The 18,520-nt window shown below is 48.2% G+C and overlaps 1 protein-coding gene across 5 annotated transcripts in view; it reads left to right on the top strand.

Annotated features, from left to right (window-relative positions):
* Positions 1-18,297, top strand: part of SPIRE1 (spire type actin nucleation factor 1) — a 140,924-nt gene extending 122,627 nt beyond the window's left edge. For 3 of the 5 annotated variants that reach the window (XM_064481646.1, XM_031439240.2, XM_064481648.1), the window contains 8 exons: positions 2,404-2,494; positions 5,718-5,860; positions 8,078-8,251; positions 11,958-12,095; positions 12,621-12,691; positions 13,211-13,238; positions 13,327-13,463; positions 15,006-18,297. In XM_064481646.1, coding sequence (XP_064337716.1) covers positions 2,404-2,494; positions 5,718-5,860; positions 8,078-8,251; positions 11,958-12,095; positions 12,621-12,691; positions 13,211-13,238; positions 13,327-13,463; positions 15,006-15,264 — 1,041 coding nt within the window. In that variant the 3' untranslated portion in view covers positions 15,265-18,297. The remainder of the gene's footprint in view (positions 1-2,403; positions 2,495-5,717; positions 5,861-8,077; positions 8,252-11,957; positions 12,096-12,620; positions 12,692-13,210; positions 13,239-13,326; positions 13,464-15,005) is intronic. The other 2 variants (XM_064481647.1, XM_031439241.2) reach the window with 1 other exon arrangement.
* Positions 18,298-18,520: the final 223 nt, after the last annotated feature.

Below are 18,520 nucleotides of genomic sequence, written 5' to 3'. Positions count from 1 at the left end.
TAAAAGATAAGGAAACAGACGCACAGAAAGGTTTTATCTTTGAACTTTGACTGTTAAAGAGCTAGCAAATCACACAGTCGGATTTGAACCCCAAGCCTAACCTCAAAGCCTGCATATCGCATAAACTTTCTAGTATTCCAACTAGCAGCAATGGAGAATGCCCGAGTGAAAATAATTGACACTGGAGGGGGCCTTTGAAATCCTGTTCAGCATCATTACTTTTTGGTGAGAACACGAGCCCCTGGCAGAGAGAGAGACCTTAAAACCTCCCAGTAGCAGGGTCCCTGCGGAACGAGACCTCCCGACACCAGACATTTTTCCATCTTTTTTCCCTCTTCCTAGAACTTTAATTTCACTGCTTCTTGCTTATCTTCAGTAACCTCTGCTAGCCTATCCCAGGTAACATTTTAAACATCGAGATAAGCTTTGGTTGGAGCCATATGAAAGCTTTCAGTCAGAAAGCTGAGCAGATGAGCTGTGGCTGAGCCTCCACTGGGCTTCGTTTTGGGAGAAGGAGGCTTTCCTTCCTGTTACGTGAATGAGGTGCCCAGGCTGTGTCTGAGGTGATGCTGGCAACCCTCAGTGACGGTGCCGCCCTGGGAGCAAAGCCACGGGACTTCTGACGGCGACCTCTGTGCAGCCCAGACCTGGTTAAGAGTCACTGGTCAGGACAGAACTAGAAAAGGCCTAACTTAGTGAGTGTCGGAGACTAGTAACTGGGATCAGACAATACAAACAAGCATATTTCTACAGCCAGGCTGTGGAAATGGATGTTCCAGAGATGTCAGAGCCCCATCAAAGCCCCTCAGCCAGGCAGGCAATGTCTGGTCAGTGGGAGGAGACGTGGCAGGCAAGGTCCCTTCACTCCCTTCTGGGTGTCTCCGACTCCTCTGGGCCAGGAACTGAGCTTGAAAGTGGATACAGCTCCCTGAGGTGGGCATGCAGGGACGGGGGACCATCGACAGCTTCTGGGAGCAAGCCCCAAGAGGCCCTGAGCCACATCCCTGCCCCACAGTGGCCCTGTCCCCACGGCGGCCCTGCACACTGACCTGCGTCCGCCCTGCCTGCCCAGGACAGGTGCTTGGCTGTTCTCTGTGGGAGCAGCTCAGACCAGTAAGGAGGAGTGGAGTGCAAGGTGTGGGCAGGTCTCAGGCTTATGTGAAGTTCAGCTGTGAAAATGAGTGTGAGTGGGTGGGCTGAAGAACGTGATGGGGGAATGGTTTGCATCAGGGAAGCACCCGCTTCGTAATCACCGGCAAGTCCTGGGTATGACTTCTTTTCCTGTTCCTACAAGACACTCTTGGCCTCTGTGTCCTTCTGACCTTCCGTAAGCAGAAGGGTATCGTGCTAGCTCTCGCTGGCTTTTCTCGTGACTGTGTGGCCTGAAGCATGTCTGGGGTGAGGCTTTGTGTACACTGCGTGGTTGGTTCTCGTGGTGAGAACCAAGAGTGCAGGGACCTTCTCTGCCTGCACTGTGTGGTTCACATGGCCTTCCTTCTTCTCCTGTTCCTTGGCCAGATCCTTTGTCGTGAAGCTTGTTTGAAATTAATGCTTTCAGCAGTATGTTATAGTTGAGGCCAGTTTTTAGTGAATGGCTAGTTCCTGAAGTTGCCTTACCTAAGTATGTCAGAGAATTCTCACTAACAGTTTATCTCACATAGTCATAGATTAATATATTAACCTAATTTTTTTCTTCTATATTTAAAAATATTTCGCAGTGTTCTATAGATATCGTGGAAGTAAGTTGTCCTTTGTTTAGTGTGTGTCCCTATCATGTGTAAATAGTAAGTTTTTCATGAATAAATACTGTGCTTCATTTTGGTGTAACCTAAAGCAAATTAAGGTCTCTTCTCACTGGTAATAGGAATTTGAATTTTCTTTGGTACAAGACAGACATTTTTCTAGACTCATAACTCATTTCATGAAATGTTTATTTTCATCCATTCATTCAGCTAATACTTACTCTTTTCTTGGCAAGTCTCGTCTTTGGTAACAACAATAAACAAGACACACTGCATGCACCCTAGTTGTTTTTCCAGTCTGTTACTTTCATACATGCGTGAAATACTCCACTAATAATTTAATCACCGTTTATTGTGTGCCAGGTAATGTGTTAAGCATTTTAAATGTATTATCAGATCTATCCTTGTCACAACGCTGTGGAAATCATGAAACTAAGATGACAAACTTGCCCAGTGTCACGTCACTCTAATAAGGGACGAAGCCGGGACACAAACCCAGATATGTCTGATTTTAGAGACCTTCTAGTTTGTCTCTAGCTTGGCTTGAACCTTCGACGTGACAGTTCGGCGCCTCGTGTTAAAATGCACGTCTGCCAGTAAGTCTGAGCAGGTAGCAGGAGAGCACTGGTGTCTGAGGACGCTCTGCCTGTGCCGTTCTCAGGAGGAAGCCCTGCCCCGGTCGGCCAGCATCAGCGGCGCGTCTCCCCACTTCCCGGAGGGCCCATTCCTGGAGGCTGTGTCCATGAGGAAGGGTGAGTGTGTCAGGCACCTTACAACACACGTCTGACCTGAAGCGGGAACCCCAAAGTGCCTCCTGATGATTTGGGGTGACCCGTTAATCACAGAACTAGCCCTGGGATTTCACTAGTCAGGAGCAGAAATGCTCGGTTATTTTCCTACAATGACCTCAGAAGGTGGGGCTAGACTGGTGACTGTGTCCCAAATTCTCAACTTACAATAAATCAGTCACCTTTGGATTTACAAGTAATAGTTGTAGGGAACATGTCAACTGTGTGTAATTGTTAGATTAATTACCTCCTTATCTGATTTAAGCCAGAAGCCCTAAATAATCAGATTTGTTATCAGCCCCCGCCCCCCGCATATCCTTACCCACACATGTGTAGATAGTAAAAACACCTTTATAAGTCTTGAGACAATAGGTTCTGAACACAGAATCTAAAGGTAAGTGATTTCTTAAAATACTGTTAAGTAATCTTTTCATTTATGAGATTATTACAAAGGATTAAAAATTACATATTAAGGGGGAGGATCCTGGGAAGAAGGCAGAGTAGGAGCACCAGAAATTGGTCTTTGAACTTAGACAGTAACTGTACTGGCAGAGTCTATCTGATGGAACGATTTTTGCAACTCTTTGAGTCTGTTGAATGTTTACAACTTTCAGGGGAGACTTGGATGCTAAATTGTGGTTCGTTTCAGTAGATTTCAGCTCTTAGCTCAGTGGTGGCTACATCACCCCGCCAGCCACATGCCAGCGCTGTGTGCTGTTCTTGGAACAGCCTGCAGGAGCCGGGCCGGGCCGGGCCAGGAGGAGCCTGTCCTCTGGGCCCTGAGGGCCGATGACCACGCCTGGTTGCAGAGGCGCAGGCAGAGGCTGGCAGGCGTTGTTGTTGCACTGCCACCAGCCCCAGCCTCTCCTCTAGCTGAAGTGGTGCCTTTCCCCCAACCCCTTACCTTTTCACTTCTCCCCTTTTGGAGAGCAAAAACACAAGAACATTCAAAAGATGACTGCATCTACAGGCAAAGTTAGACAGGGACTCTGAGTGCCCGGGGGCGGCTCCTGAAAGACCCGAGGAGGTGCTGGGTTGCCCCTCAAGCTGATGTTCAGCACAGAAACGGCCTGCGACAGTTACAGAAAACAACGGAAGACAGCAAGCCCTGGGGGAGGGGGAGCGTCGGACTTCCAGAGTTAACGCAGCATGAGATTCCAGTGTCCAGTGTTCAGCGCACAAGCACGAGGCATATAAAGAAATGGGAAAGCAGGGCCCATGCAGAAGGAAAAAGTTAGTAACCAGGACCCGTCCCAGAAAAGGCCTGATGATAGACACAGTAGACAAAGACATTAAAACAGCCATTTTATTAAAGCATAGTATTTTACACCAACTACAGTTCAGTTTTAAAGAAAGAACTGCTTAGGAAGTAAGCACGGGAGTGAAGTCCTTGCTCACCGAAAACCGCAGAACGTCGCGGAGAGAAACAAAGGAGGCAGACAGATGGGAGCACATCTCATGCACGGATTGAATGCCTCAGTGTTGAAAAGTCAGCACTGCCCAAAGCGCTCTGCAGGTTTAGTGCAGTCCCTGTTCCAGTACCAGTGGCATTGTTTGCAGAAGTAGGAAGACCCATCCTAAATTCACACGGAATCTCAAGGGACTCTGAATATCCAAAACAGTCTTGAAAAAGAACAGAGCTGGGGGACTCACACTTCGTGATTTCAAACCTTACTACCAAGCTGCAGTCATCAAAGCAGCACGGTGCTGGCAGAGGACAGACATACAGGTCAGTGGAATAGAATGCAGAGCCCAGAGTAAACCCTCACAAAACAGATGGTTTCTCACAGGTGTGCCAGGGCTGTTCGGTGCAGAAGGAACAGTCTTCTCAACAATTGGCCCTGGGAAAACTGGATATCTGCCTGCGAAAGAGTGAAGGTAGACCCTCACCTTACACTATATACGAAAATTAACTCAGAGTCAACAGAGGACCTAAGTAAGATCTACAGTAATAAAACTTAGAAGAAAACATAGGACAAAAGCTTCACAACATTGGATTTGGCAGTGATTTCTTGGATGTGACACCAGAGGCACAGATAACAAAAGAAAAACTGGACAAATTGAAGTTCATGAAAAGTAAGAACTTTGTGCATAAAAAAACACTATCAGCAGAGAAGAAAAGCAACCCACAGAATGGGAGAAAACACTTGCAAATCACGTCTGCTGAGGCGTTTATAACCACAACATAGAAACTGTAGGAGCCGACCTTCGCTGTTACCTGTAATTGGTACCAGACCGAGCCCATTAAATTTATAGAGACAGTCAAGTCACATGATAGATTTCTGTACCTGTTCTTGATCACGGAAGTTGTGCCCTTTGTTTTCCCTCAGTGATCTCTAGGTAGGACAGTCCCGGTAGGAGGGTCACCCGTTACCTCTGTGCGTTTGCTGTTCCCGCCGGCGGCCCTGAGGCAGCCTGACCAAGCGCTGAGTAGCGCTCTGACGGCACAGTTCACTCCCGACGTCCCCCTCATGTTTCAGAGTGTGAATCGTACCTGGACACTCTCCTTTAAACCCTGTTCCAGACTGTTACTAGGCAGAGGGGCACTGGTAGACTATTCAGACATCAAAGCTGGAATTCGATTTTTGAAATTTAAATACAGCCTAATTTAAACCTGGGGATAAAATGTCTTGATCCACATCAGGAAGGAAGAGGTTTCCTATTTTATTTTAAAAAGGAGAATGTAAGCGGAGGGTGCACTTGAGAATTTGGGTGTGAGTCTGTAATTTTTACATGGTTTTAAAATAAAGCTCAAGATCTATTCCTTGAAATTTTTTTTTCCTTAAAATTGTTGAATACAAGGCTTTTGCTACCCCCTGATTTTTTTAATTTAAAAATTTTAGAATAAAGCCTGAGACTCTTCAACTGCAAAATTTTGTGGAAAATAGCATGTGATTTGTATGTACAAACCTGAGACCGTATTTATATTGTATTTTATGCATGAATTTGAATGAATATTAAAAACAGTTCTTTTCCTTTTTCCTTGCTATTTCTGCAGCAAGATTGTCTTACAAAGATTCTTCTGTAGCAGTCCTTACACTGTCCCTCTAAGGGCCTCTGACCCCAATATACCTCTCCAGCGAGACAAACACCTGATTTCTGAATTCAGTGTTTGTCACAGGTGATGTGAAATCTGAGGTTTTTGTTGTGGGAGTTGATCTCAGTTTGGTTAATTGCATTTCCTTAGCCCCTCCACAGTTCTTGCCCATGTCCTCCACGCCCCAGCCAGAGAGACGGCCGCCACCCCAGAGACGACACTCCATTGAAAAGGAGACGCCTACCACTGTGAGGCAGTTCCTGCCTCCGTCCAGGCAGAGCTCCCGCTCGCTCGTAAGTAACGGACTCACGGGCACTGCACGATAGCTTGCCATCAGTTAGAGGGTCTTGAATCGTTAGCTTTCTTGAGAAGCTTCCGAAAGCTGCAGTGAACTTAAATAACCTTACTTATTTCTAATAGCCAAAGAAAACCAACCCGAACAGTAACCTAAATGAAATCTGGCCATTATTTATTTGTTCAAGGTACTTTTTTCCCCAAAAGACTTATTAATGGTTAAAAGTATGGGTCTTTATTAAAGGAAGGCTTTCTTCCTTTCAGAGGACATTAAGACACTTAAAAATTGTTAAAAGCTAAGCAAAAAACTTAGCCAAGTCTGACGACACTAGACTCTTTAGTTGGAGCAGAAGTACAAGGGGGAGAACTTTGATCCGTGAAAATCCTTTGCTCATTGTTTCCAAGTGCATTTTATGATCCTGGAGCCAAAGCTTCTGTTTGGATGGGTTGACGGTTTTTGCTGTTTTCCAGAGACTTCCAGGTTCATGTGGTGGCTACTCATTCCTCAGACAGTGGGATGTAGTACCGAGACCCTTCCAGGAGGAAGGGCTGGATTTACCAGCCCGAGGAAGTCTGCAGAGATTCCTTTTGTCCCACTTGACTTCCAGTATGTTTGTAGGCGAGATGTAAGGCCTCCGTCAGTAATTCTGCCGGCAGCTAGCCCAGTGTCTAGCGTTTCTTCAGACGCTCAGGAGTGAAATGCTGGACTGCGTGTGGTCGACTTGTTCAGGCTGCAGTGATGCAGCAGGGACTCGGTGAAGCAGTAACAGGTCCTCCCTCCAGGCACAGGGAGGTGGTGTGGAGGGACGGGTTCGAGCTGAGCTCGCAGTGTTAAAGTGTGACCAGTCGTCTCTACTTCCAGATAATGCCACTGAAGGGCTAATGATTTTGTAGCGATTCCTATTGGATTTCTCCAGCCCCTAATTAATCACCAAATCCTGATACGTGTTGGACTACAGCTGAAAAACAGAACTCTGACCAGAGAGGTTCAAAACTTTGCCATCCAAAGGTTTTTGTTAGTGTAAGCTTATTTGCAAAATACAGTTATTGTCACAACTTAAAAAGATGTAAGAGGGAGCTTTTTTATGATTTTTTCCCACATGTCTGGTACTTAGGACATTGTTTTCTTCACACAGCTTTCCCTGACAGTCGGTTTATCTTTCAGCTGTGTGCCGGGCCTTGTGATCACGTGACATCGTTGTTAAGACTAGACTTGAATGAAATTTTAAAATTATCAATGTGAAGAAACTGTCAGATCAACTGCAGGAGCTTTTGGCTTGTGAATAGAAGCGTTACCCAGGAAGACACCCCCCTCCCATCGGGCTCACAAGGTGTACTTCCTGGTGAGGGGAGCGCAGGGGGTGCTCGGTCAGGATGTGAGTTGTTTTTGTGGAGGAGGAGAGCGAGATAAAACCAGTGTGCAGTCACGGAGCGGGTCTGTGAGCCTGCAGTGGGGCCTGTGGTCAGTGCTGGGGGCTCCGGATCCACGCAGGACTAGGCCCCCTGCAGTGCCTCCAGGTGGAAGTCAGGACTTTTCTTGCCAGACTTCTCTTGGGGATCCATAAAGTCACTACTTTCCTGGTGGTGTCCTCTAGCTTGGTAAGTATTGTTTTTAAAAGTATGATCGTTTAAAATGTTATCTGTACTTTAGGAAACATGGAATCACTTTGTATTTATAACCCCGCCACTAAAAATGGCAGAAATGTCTTTGTTATTCCTCATTGCATTTTTATTGTATGTCCCTCCCTTTCCTTCAGATGTTGAAAGTGCAGTTTTTTTTTTCAGCATTTGGTCGAATGGTTGAGGGTGCTCGCCATCGAGTGAGGACGGCTTGTCTTTAAGGACCTTCTGGGGCGGGGGCAGGGGGCAGCTGCTTGGTGTACACCCCCTCGCTTTCTGCGGTTGCCCCGCCCTGCACCCCGGCGAGCCCCGTGTGGGAGACTCAGTGCTCACAGCACAGCCGAGTTATAGAAGCTGGGTCTTTGCTGTGTGAACGCTGAGTCTCTAGGCATGACTTCACGGTCTGATTCCTGATTGATACATGCGGATACAGACGGACACGCGTGTGGAATCTACCGTTCATGTCCTCGTGGTGGTTTTGTTCTGTTTTGTTATTCTTCCGTGCTCTGTGATCACTGTTGGCAGGTCACTCACGTTGAGCATCGTTTTCTCCTTTCTTTTCCCCGCCGTCGTCCTCTCCCTTCTGTGTTGTTCAGGTTCCTGGGGTGACCAGAGCGTGGCCAAGGACGCCTTTCCGACCACTTTTCTCTGCCATACAAACAGCTTCTCTGCTCAGCTCTCATCCTTTGGAGGCAGCCGTGTTGGGGGTAGCAGGGGCTGTGTATTATCTGTGTGAGAGAGCTTTTACCAGCAGGTGGAGATCCGCAAAGGTTGGCCTCTTTCTGCTGGTTCTGGAATCATTTTCCTCTCTCTCTCTTTGGCAGTGATACCTCAGCCGCTGCACTCTGCAAAGATTAACAGCTTAAATGGACACTTGCTTCTGACTGTTGATTCCAATCTTTGGTAGGATGTGTGGGTCACACGTGATCCCGATTGACAGGGCAGTAGCTGAAAGGACAACAAACTCAGAATGCAGCATCGGATTAGAGCGGCCTGATGGAACAGCGGAAGGGGTGCCGTCCCCCGTCAGGGTCAGGGCGTGTCCCCCCAACGCCAGGCCTCCCCACCCTCAGGAGAGCGCGTGCTCGCACACCCAGCTGCCAGGCCTGCGGCCGCGGGGGACCCGCTCTCTCCTCCGGCAGCTTTAAAGCTGTGTTGTGATGGTCAGGATGCTACGTGGTTTTCGTGAAAACCCACTCTGCTTCTCTGTAGAGAGAAATCTGAAGTTGTCTTTTTATTGATGTGGTTATTTACAATACTTTAAAATTCTCATTTAGCATTTTTTTTGAGATTTTCGTACAGAATATATCTTTTAAAGAAAGCATAGTAATTCCGAAGCCTCAGTGGAATAAAAAGCCCCCGAACTGTACTGAGGCCCCCCTGCCCCGGGGCACGCGCTGCCGCCCCCCAGACCCTCCCAGCACGTGAGCCGGCAGCTGCTTCCCTCGTTCCTCTCTATGGCTGTCCTGGTGAGGAAAAGAGGCTCCGAATGTAAATGAGGCACAACACGTTCCGTTCTGTTTGCTGTGAAATGCAGGGTGAATCTTCATTCTTTTCTCATTTCAGATCTGGCCACGTGAGCACGTGGCCAGGCACTGGGGTGGCACTTTAACTCCTGCCCCTCCTCCTGCTGTTTCTGAAAATCTGCCAGCATTTTAAATTTAGTTGTCCCCAGTTTGTATATTAAGTCTACACATGACTTTAGACAAAGAATTCACTTTGAGTTTTAAAGTTGAACTTGAAAAAAGAAAATTGTAATTAAATTTAATATTTGCATTTTTATTTGAATCTGCCTTCCTTTTCTTTATTAAAAACTCATGAAAACCAATAGTTGTTTGGATAATTTTCAGATATCTGCTGTTGATTAATGAAGTTTTTGCTCATTGAGAACTCTGTATAAAATGTGGCTGTTTCCCTTTCCGGGGCTCAGTAACCAGATTGTACATCACGCTCAGGTCTGTGCTGCCTAACTCGGATTCCTACTGAATGGCAGATACAACCAGAATGTTAACCAGAACTCGGCGATGTTAGTGACACACACAAAAGCAAGTTCTGAAGGCACATCTGCTCCTGTAGCGTATGGTAACCTTTGTTAACACTCTCTAAGATTTAGCTCCGTTTCCTGAACTTGGGAGTCATGTGGACGCACAGAGCAGCCAGAGAGTCAGAGCTGGGCTGCCTGGCGCCTGGAGTCCACGCCCAGCTGAGACAGGGGGGTGCGCCGGCCCAGTAACGACGGGGCGGACCCTGCGTGCGCTCGCGTTTGGAGCGTCAGCATCTCAGCAGGAACTGCTGAGGTTTGGTTTGGCTTTGGGGATGTCGAATTAATGTTTTTTGTCAGTTGAAAAAATAATGAAAACTATTGTAGTAACCACTTACTACTTTTTTTCATGTTGCATTAAAGTTTTGTTGTCCTTGAGAAAACACCAGAATTAAACATTAGCATTTGACCTGATGGAACGTACTTTATGAAACGGTAATCTGCTTCAAATTTGAAAAAAGAACAAGAGCACAAACAAACAAAATCCACAGTGTCTTATAACATCCAGTGAAGCCCTGGATTTGTGCACGGTTCAAAGCTCTAACCCTTTAGTGACCTGCGACCAGGCGAGGGGCTGCAGGCTGCTGGGTTTGTGCTGTGTGCTGGTGCCCCGCCATGGGAGGAAGGGTTCCCGTGGGCCGAAATGCCCACCCGCGCAGGCCTAGGGAGGTGGTCGTGAGCCGTCTCCCTGTGTGCACAGCAGCACCTCTCAGGTGGTGCCCATCTGGTTCCTTGCTGGATCCATACGTAGCCTGTCCCAGCTCAGCCGCTTGTCACACGGTGAGCCATCAGAAGATGCAGTGCAGTCCCGCTCGTCACTGGTGGATAAAAATGAGCGCAGGGAAACTGCTCGTGGAGCATGTTACAGGCTGAGAGCAGTCGTTCAGACGTGCGCAGCCGACGGTGCTGTCGTGCACAGTCAAGTCCAGGGGCGAGCCTCGTTCCCAGTGGACGCCACGCTTCTCTCAGGGTTGAGCAAAGCACAGTAAGTGCTGGACACGTCAGCTTCATCCTGTTGTCTTTGAAAGCTCTTCCCATTGAAAGAAAAAACGATGTGATGGTGGTTTTGTCAAGTGTTTCAGACATCCTGGAGCACACGTTATACTCTTCCCGAGCATACTGTCCCCCCACCCTCCAAATTATAAGCTTTTCATCTTAAAAATTCAATTGCAGGACCTTTTCCAAAACATTTTTAGTAAATTTAACATTCCCTAATTCAGCTTGAAGAGAGATGGCTTTAAATTGATCATTAGGAAGAAGCAGTAGTTCTGCAGACTACTTTTTTTAGTAAATGCTAATGTTTGTCAAGTTTGCAAGCTAGATTTGTTTTTGTTTTTCTCTGATTGAAAGACAGAACTGAATGTTAAAACTGTAAACTGACAGCATTCATAGTCCTGTGCTCTGTCGTTTGGCTTGTGTGACCCCAGAATGCCTGGGAGCAGCGCTGTTGCGTGTGTGGGAGTGAACTGCAGTGTGTGCACCGAGAACACTGGGTTCGTGTCACTGCACCACAGTGGCCCTTGTGACGCCTGGCAGGGTGCGAGCGCCCAGGCCAGTTCTGTCTTTCTGTCGGACGCACCACCAATCAACGCAGGGCCGGGGCGGGGGGGCAGGCGGTGGGAGGCTCTTTACTCAGTGGGTCAGTTACACCCGCATCTTCCTCGGCTGTCGCTGGGGAGCCGTTAACCTAGGACAGCCAACCTGAGTTTCCCTGTCAAAGTCTCCTGAGCGTCTCCACGTCGCTCCAGTGCTGGCTGTGTGTTGCGCAGCTGTGTTAAGAGGAGTAACAGGCCTGGAGAGTGTGGGCCGGCCTGTGGCGGTTCCCTCCGGCTGCAGACTGCACCAGTAAATACTTCCACGTTCCGGTTCCACTTGCAGCACTAGGATTTTTCAGGGTGTGCCGATGTAACTTACCACTAAGTAACGCTTCTCAGATCAGTTACTAACCACCTTCTTCGGGCTGCTCTGGGCACCACAGGTCAGTTTTACAAACGGCACCAATGTTGTAGATTCGCTATTTATTATTAGCAGATACATACAACACAGAGATAACGTCTGTGTAGTCGTAGGAGAAACCTGACGTAAATCTGGTTTGGAGCAGCAAAATTTTTTCCCACGATTTTGGTGCAGAGACACACAGCTCCACGTACTGACCTAGAGATACCTGAGGCAAAACGTCTGAGCAAACGTGAGGAACTTCTACTGGTCAGAGATTTCAGTCAGCTCCAGGTTTCACGTGGTCCCCGAAGTCCCCTGTTGTCTGTCGCTGTCTTGGTGAAGCGAGGGGCGATGTGGTCCCCAGAGTGTGCCAGCCCTGCTCATGGTGGTGGGAACCCTCTTCTCTTCTCTGAAGCTACTAACAGGTGACAGATCTGATGGGAGGTGTCCCCGTGCCGAGGGGGAGTTTCTCGCTCATGTGGAGTCTTGAATTTCAGGAGGAGTTCTGCTACCCGGTGGAGTGCCTGGCGCTCACGGTGGAGGAGGTGATGCACATTCGTCAAGTCCTGGTGAAGGCAGAGCTGGAAAAGTACCAGCAGTACAGGGACATCTACACCGCTCTGAAGAAAGGAAAGGTAGCGTGTCGGCCGTGGGGCCGCGGCCAGTGCAGGCGTGCCCCCTGCGGGCGCTGTCTGCTAGCCGGCGGGGCCGGGCTCTGAGGGGCTCTAGGGGGTGAGAGGCTTACTCTCCGGCAGGCAGGCCCACAAAAGCGAGTATTTTTATTTCTCCCCTGGACAGTGAAAACTGGAAGGTTTAAGCCACCATCATAAATAACGGTATGCCTTCAGAAAGTGTCTTGCTTGCCCTTAGTTGTTACACTGTTAAAGGATTTGTAAAGAAAATGTATTTTGAGAAACAGGAGACTTTTTCAGAACCGCCTTCTGATTGCTTCCATGATGGTGAGACTCAGGTGACTCTACCTGTAAAAGTAGAATTATAACCAAAACCAGAGCCCAATTGTAATTATCACAGAGCCAGACTTAAGAGAAGGGTCTGTAAGTCCTCTCCCTTTGTCTGCTGAACTTCCGCACATACAACTTGCAGGTCAGGGACTCAGCTGTTGGCCTTGCTTTTCTCTCCTTTTAAACCTGTATTTTTAGCTCTGCTTTTGTTGCCGAACCAGGAGGTTCTCCTTCTTCACCTGGTCTCACACCTGCCAGTTCTGCAAGAGGTAAGGCCTCCTGTGACGGTGACGGTGGTGCTGCCATCGTGCTGCTGTTCTCATGGGGACGGTGTTGGGAACGGGCCAGTCTGTCACCCTGCTGTGCTGTGTTTGTGTGTTAGAGACACTGATTTTTTTCACGAGTGGCGTGAACAGTTGTTTGATACTGAGCCTGGAAAGTGTTTTTATGCGTGTATTTCTTCTGTGTATCCAAGATAGCTCTACTAATTATATGTCACGTTTGAACAGAAAGCAATAGATGTGACTGTTATGTGATCCCAGGATAGACAAGTAAGAGAAGTCCAGACACATGTCAGCTCTGCCTCCAGAGGGGACACAGTGTCAGAGCTAGGCTTGGCAGGCCGGCTGTCTTCTCGGCAGTCCACGTCGTACAGTCCGTTACACCAGGACAGAAGGCCCAGAGCGTTCGGGCCATTACTGTAGAATTCCCGACCGCGCAGCCCCGGCTTCTCTAGCTCTGCAGTCGCGTCTGTGTCGTGCTGGTAACACTTGTGATTTTGTGTGCAGGCCCGTGTGCTCGCAGTGCTGCAAAAAGGTAAGCAGGCCCCGACACTCCCCCTTGTGTCGAATTCAGAGACTCGGCCTCCAGCCGCGCTGCTCATTCTATTTTATTTGGGTAACAGATGCGGCTGCCCTCCAAGCCATACTCCACCCTTCCCATCTTCTCGCTGGGACCTTCAGCCTTGCGAAGAGGGGAAAGTTGTGTGAGGCCAGAGAAGCCCCCTGCTGGCCACCATCGGCCACTTCAGAGCATTGCCAGGTGGGCAGGGCCTGGGTCTCCTGAACATCCTTTGTGGAGGAGGACTGTGGTGATGTGGTGGGGTTTTGGCTCGAAGGGGTTTGGGTGGGGTTGGGTGGGTTGGCTCCTTGGTTTTAACATAGCTTTGACTTGCACACAGATCTCCAAACTTGCCAGAGGTAGCGTGCTAAGGGATAATGGCTAGGTCCTTGAAAGATACTTAATGTCATAGTTAAACTTTTTTTCTACTTTGGAAATAATTACTTCAATGTATCCTTTAAAAGTCATCTTTAAAACTGACCTTGTTTCCAGTGGAGTTGAAAACTTTAACGTTAACAGTCTAATGTTTCTTTCCTTCTTTAGTTTAAAAAGAAAATCTGTTTAATCCTGTGTGTGCAGTAGTCTGCAGAAGCTGCAGCTTACTTTACTACTGCAGAGGCAGAAATAAAGCTGTGTGCCAGGAGCTGGCAATTTAAATAAAGCATGTGCCTGAGTATCAATCACTTTGCGTTTAGTGCAGAGTAAGGTTAGTGTTGGTCCTTCAGGAAGACAGGGAGGGGTCAGGCCAGCTCAAGTCACACGCTGGCAGGGCCGAGAGGGTTGGGGTTTTATGCACTGGCCCCCCTCTCCCCGTTCTGGGAGGGACACTGGCCTTGGTGCCAAATGCTGGACAGTGGCCACTGCTGCGTGTCAAGGCCTGTGGGCAGTGAGGCAGGGAAGCTGTGATCCCAACAAGAAACTCATGCCCCTGGCCCCAGACTCCGCTGGGACGTTGCTGCCCCAGCAGGACCTCTGACCGTGGCTGTGTCCCTGGGCTCAGGGCCCGCAGGTCTGATGTTCTCTGCTGTACTTACTCTGAGCCTACGTTCCTGTCTGGTTTAATTAAAACAGGAAATGAGTAGATGATTCCTAGTTGTTTCCAAAAGTGACCAGAAACACTTGCTGTGATGTTGGTCTAGTTAACTCCAGCTCTGGGGAATCCAAATAGCCAGTCACCCAGATACAGAGAATCATTGTGAAGGGGTGGCTTTGATAAATACAAAAATGACAAGAAAGCTGGTCCAAAGACAATTTTCCCAGGTGTGTCATAGGATCAGGATAAACTTACTTCAGGTTCCTGTAGTCTGACCTGCCGTCTACAGCCGTGTTCAGTAGCCATGACACAGCGCCGTGGAGGAAGAACGCGAAGGTCTGCCTGCGTCATCAGCAGGCTGCCGGCAGCACGCACTTTACTTCATTTCAGCCGTTAGCGTTCAGGATCTCTATGTGCATAGTAATCAGGTGAATGAGCATCTGATTTCCAAAAATTCTAGATGGGTGCTAAGTTTTTAGCAGTATTATTTCTTAATAAAACATGCTTCTTGGTTTTTTAAAACTATTTTAAACATTGTTGCCAATTATAGCTTCCTCTTTAGAGGAGCATGACATGACTAAATCACTGGCTCATTCCATAATGATTTGGCAACAAGTTTACTTTTTCTGCTCGTATTTTCTTAGTATTACAGTAGAACTATAAGTAAACAATACTAGATGTTTGAAATGTTTGGGTTTTTTTTTTTCCAGATTGTCCTCAAAATCTAAGTCTGTAGACAAATCAGATGAAGAACTACAGTTTCCCAAAGAGCTCACAGAGGACTGGAGCGCTATGGAGGTGTGTGTGGACTGCAGAAAGTTCATTTCAGAGATCATCAGCTCCAGCCGGCACAGCCTGGTGTTGGCCAACAAAAGAGCCCGATTGAAAAGGAAAACCCAGTCTTTCTATCTGTCCTCAGCAGGCGCCTCGGAGTACTGCCCGTCCGAGAGGACCATCAGTGAGATCTGAGCCGCGCGCCGTTCGGTGGCTGTGTGTTCAGAGGCGAGGTGCGCGCGGGAGGACGCTGAGCTGGCTGTCTCTGCTTGCCGCGGTCTTAGTTAGTGGGCTTGAGTTTGCCTAGGTCAGGTCTTTGCTGCAGGACACCGTTCCGCAGACTGAACGCTGTGTTCATACTGAGGACATGCGGCAGGCCAGCCGTTTGCTCGTCTGCGCCGGGGGAGGACAGTAGTTTGAAACTTGCTTTTGTGTGCGTGTTGGTTTGGAGGTCGAAACTTTTTCCTTTGTTCAGTTCTTTACTGTTCCTCAGATAATTTTCTGACTGAGGCAGAAAGCTTCTTGTGTGAGATACCAGTCTAATACAGGCGTCGACATCAGCACAGCTCTGAGCAGTAAGTCACAGTGGCATTTCCACCCTACAGTGTTCCCACCTCGTGTACACAGTGATCTGGGCCCCGGAGGCTGGGCCCAGCAGCTGTTGCTCACAGCGCGAAACCTGCAAGGGTTTGTGCATGCCCTCAAACTGATGTTAAATTATTATTGCTCTGAGATAAAGACCATGGGGGGACCTTACGCCTGCACGCCAGTACAGACACCTGATCGAGCTGCCCCCCGGTGGGTGACCACCACCTCCGCATGGCCTTGTTTGCCCCAGTGCGGCCGAGCAGTGTCTCCTGAGGTGTTTTTGTTGCTTACCTTGAATGTATTATGGTTACTAGTAGTTTTATAATGGAGGACGAAGAATTAAAGTTTTGTGGAGTTTTGGGGTAAAGGGAGGCTAAAAGTTGGTCCAGAAGCTGAGTTTTTCAGCTGACTGTGGAAAAGGCTGCCCACCGCGGGGAGTGAGCCAGAGCTCCCGTGTTTCCAAGCACGGTTTTCATAACTTTATAGTCTCGCCATCACAACTAACTTAAGCCACAATTTGGTACCTAAGGTCTCAAGCTGAAATTTATTTATTTTTATAAATGAATTTTAAAAGAAAAACTATTGTCTAGTTCTTTTAAAATTACAAGAAAATTAACCTGCATGTGATAGGCTTTTTGGATGCTTTTTGCACACGTTTCCCTTGAAAGCAACTTGAATGAGTAGTGTGGGGTTTGATGCGGGTAGTTTGGAGGGCAGCGTCGTCACCTGTAACTTCCCGGTTCCCTTGGCCCGTTGCGTGGGCGGTCTTGTATCACTTCATGTGCTTGGCAGTGAGCAGCCAGTCCAGCTGCCACTCATGCTGGGACGGCCAGCTCATGCCCGCGCACGGCAATGTCCTAAATCCCCGGGCACATCTGTGGCCGCAGGACGGCGGCCCTTCTTCATGCCACACCGAGACATAGTGACGTTTCTGCAGTAAATTCACAGTAATACCTCAAAACTGCTCTGGTAGTGGTTGTAGTGATTGAGATTTATAAATCAGTAACTGGCTTAAAATTACTCATACTGATAAAATAAACTTTACCAACTGACTGAAGTACTCCACGTTAACAGTTTGTATTCGCACATGGAAGTGGGCCGCAGGGAGCCCTTACCGATTATGGAGATGTTTGCATTGTTTTCGAGACTCTTCTTTGAGAGCTTTAAACATTACACTGAGTGACTCTCATTTATAAAATTTTGAGAGGGACGATTTGAACCCTAGGCCCCAGGTGGTTTGGCAGGAGCCACACGCTTCGAAGGCCCCGGCTGAGCCTCTGAACCAGCTGCCAGGAGGGGAGCGAGGGAAAGGAGCTGGTGTGTGCACACGTGCACAGACCTGGCCCAGAAAGCGGGCCTTTTAAAATAATGACTAGCTTACAGTTGTTGTTAAAACACAAGCAACTAAACTCCTGAGTGAGAATCCGGTCCACATTCACGAGGCAGTCTTCGCCACCCCTTCCTCGGGTCTGTGATGTAGGGTAGCCAGTTGAGTGCCAGGAGCACCTCTCACCAGAGCCCTGGAAGGTGAATCCTTTCAGCAGCGCTGACGGGTTTGCCAAGTGCACTGGGGAGTTTGAGTGGGTGGTAGGTCTCCTTGGGACAGTCTGCAGAAAATGGAGGAGAAAAGGGCACAGAACACAGCTGCTGTTGTGGACAGCAGGTCAGCATCACTTTCCGCTGCCAAAACAAATCCCTGCTCTGGGCCCTCCCTTCTCGGTGGCATGTCCCCAGCCCCGCAGCCAGATAAGGCACTTCCCAGAGGGTTGTCGATGGCAGCTTGTGGAGCGTGCTTACAGTCCTCAGACTCGTGCGGTGATACCTTCGCAGCGTTCCTTTGTCCTGGTGTCCGCATGTACTTCTGGTCTGACAGCAACAAAAATGTCGTTGGCTGGCTGGTCTCGGTGGGAGCCCGGCGCACCCTGAAGTCCCTCCTGCGCGCACCCTGCCCTCCCACCCTCACTCCCTCTCAGCCTGTACCTCACGGACTCACCCTGCCAGGAGATCCCTGTTTCCTTTCTCACAGCTTAACTTTCTATCAGTGTCAGAACAGATGAGAATGTTTGTAAATACTGTAATATATTTATTAATATTTGAAAGGCATTCATTCATTCAGTGGACAGTGAGAATTAACTCTCCCAAGGCAAGTAAAGTTTAAATCAAGTAACTGATGTTTACATCAACTTAGCAGTTTTATTAGATTTCAAGTCTTAATTAAGCCTTTGAAATAAACCAGAAAGTTGTTATGTAGGAGTTTTTAAATGATCTTATGTTTCATGAAATCCCATAAACTTGCAAGCTCATACCATGTGATTCGCACCGTGAACTCATACCATGAAGTTTTTAAGGCTTTTATTTTTCTAACTGTGTTAATAAATGTAGGACTGGAGTTCAGGTGTCACAGAGGAAGCCTGACAAGTTTCAATGGTGTTGCTATTTGTTGAAGCAAGGTAGCAGACAGCTTTGCACAGGAGAACTGTTGAGGGCCTGTTTGTGGGGAATGTGTGTACTCTGACCTGGTTTCCTGTGTGTACGAAAGGCAAGGTGTTGCTGGCCTCCAGCATGACGTAACCGTTCTAGACCTTCTCCATTAGAGTCTTTTATTTTAAAACCGGGGGGAAAATAAATGACTTTCCATCATTCCTTCTGTGTGGAGTTCCTGCTGTAAAATGATGCTGCCTTTTGGTGACTAGCCTTAGAAACCACCTGGATGGGGAAGACAAGGTACATTTATGTAACATCTGCCGTTTTCGGTCCGTTTGGGAAGTGCAGTCAGCAGGGACCACACTGGGAGCACAGACGAAAGTGAAGCCACCACCGTAACTGCTGTCACCGCGCGGCCTGGCTCACCTCACCTCAGCCG

This window comes from Camelus dromedarius, chromosome 32 (assembly GCF_036321535.1).
Source record: "Camelus dromedarius isolate mCamDro1 chromosome 32, mCamDro1.pat, whole genome shotgun sequence".
In the NCBI taxonomy this organism is placed as follows: Eukaryota; Metazoa; Chordata; class Mammalia; order Artiodactyla; family Camelidae; genus Camelus; species Camelus dromedarius.
Note: the sequence above shows the minus strand (reverse complement) of the source record. Positions and strands in the feature narration are given on the sequence as shown.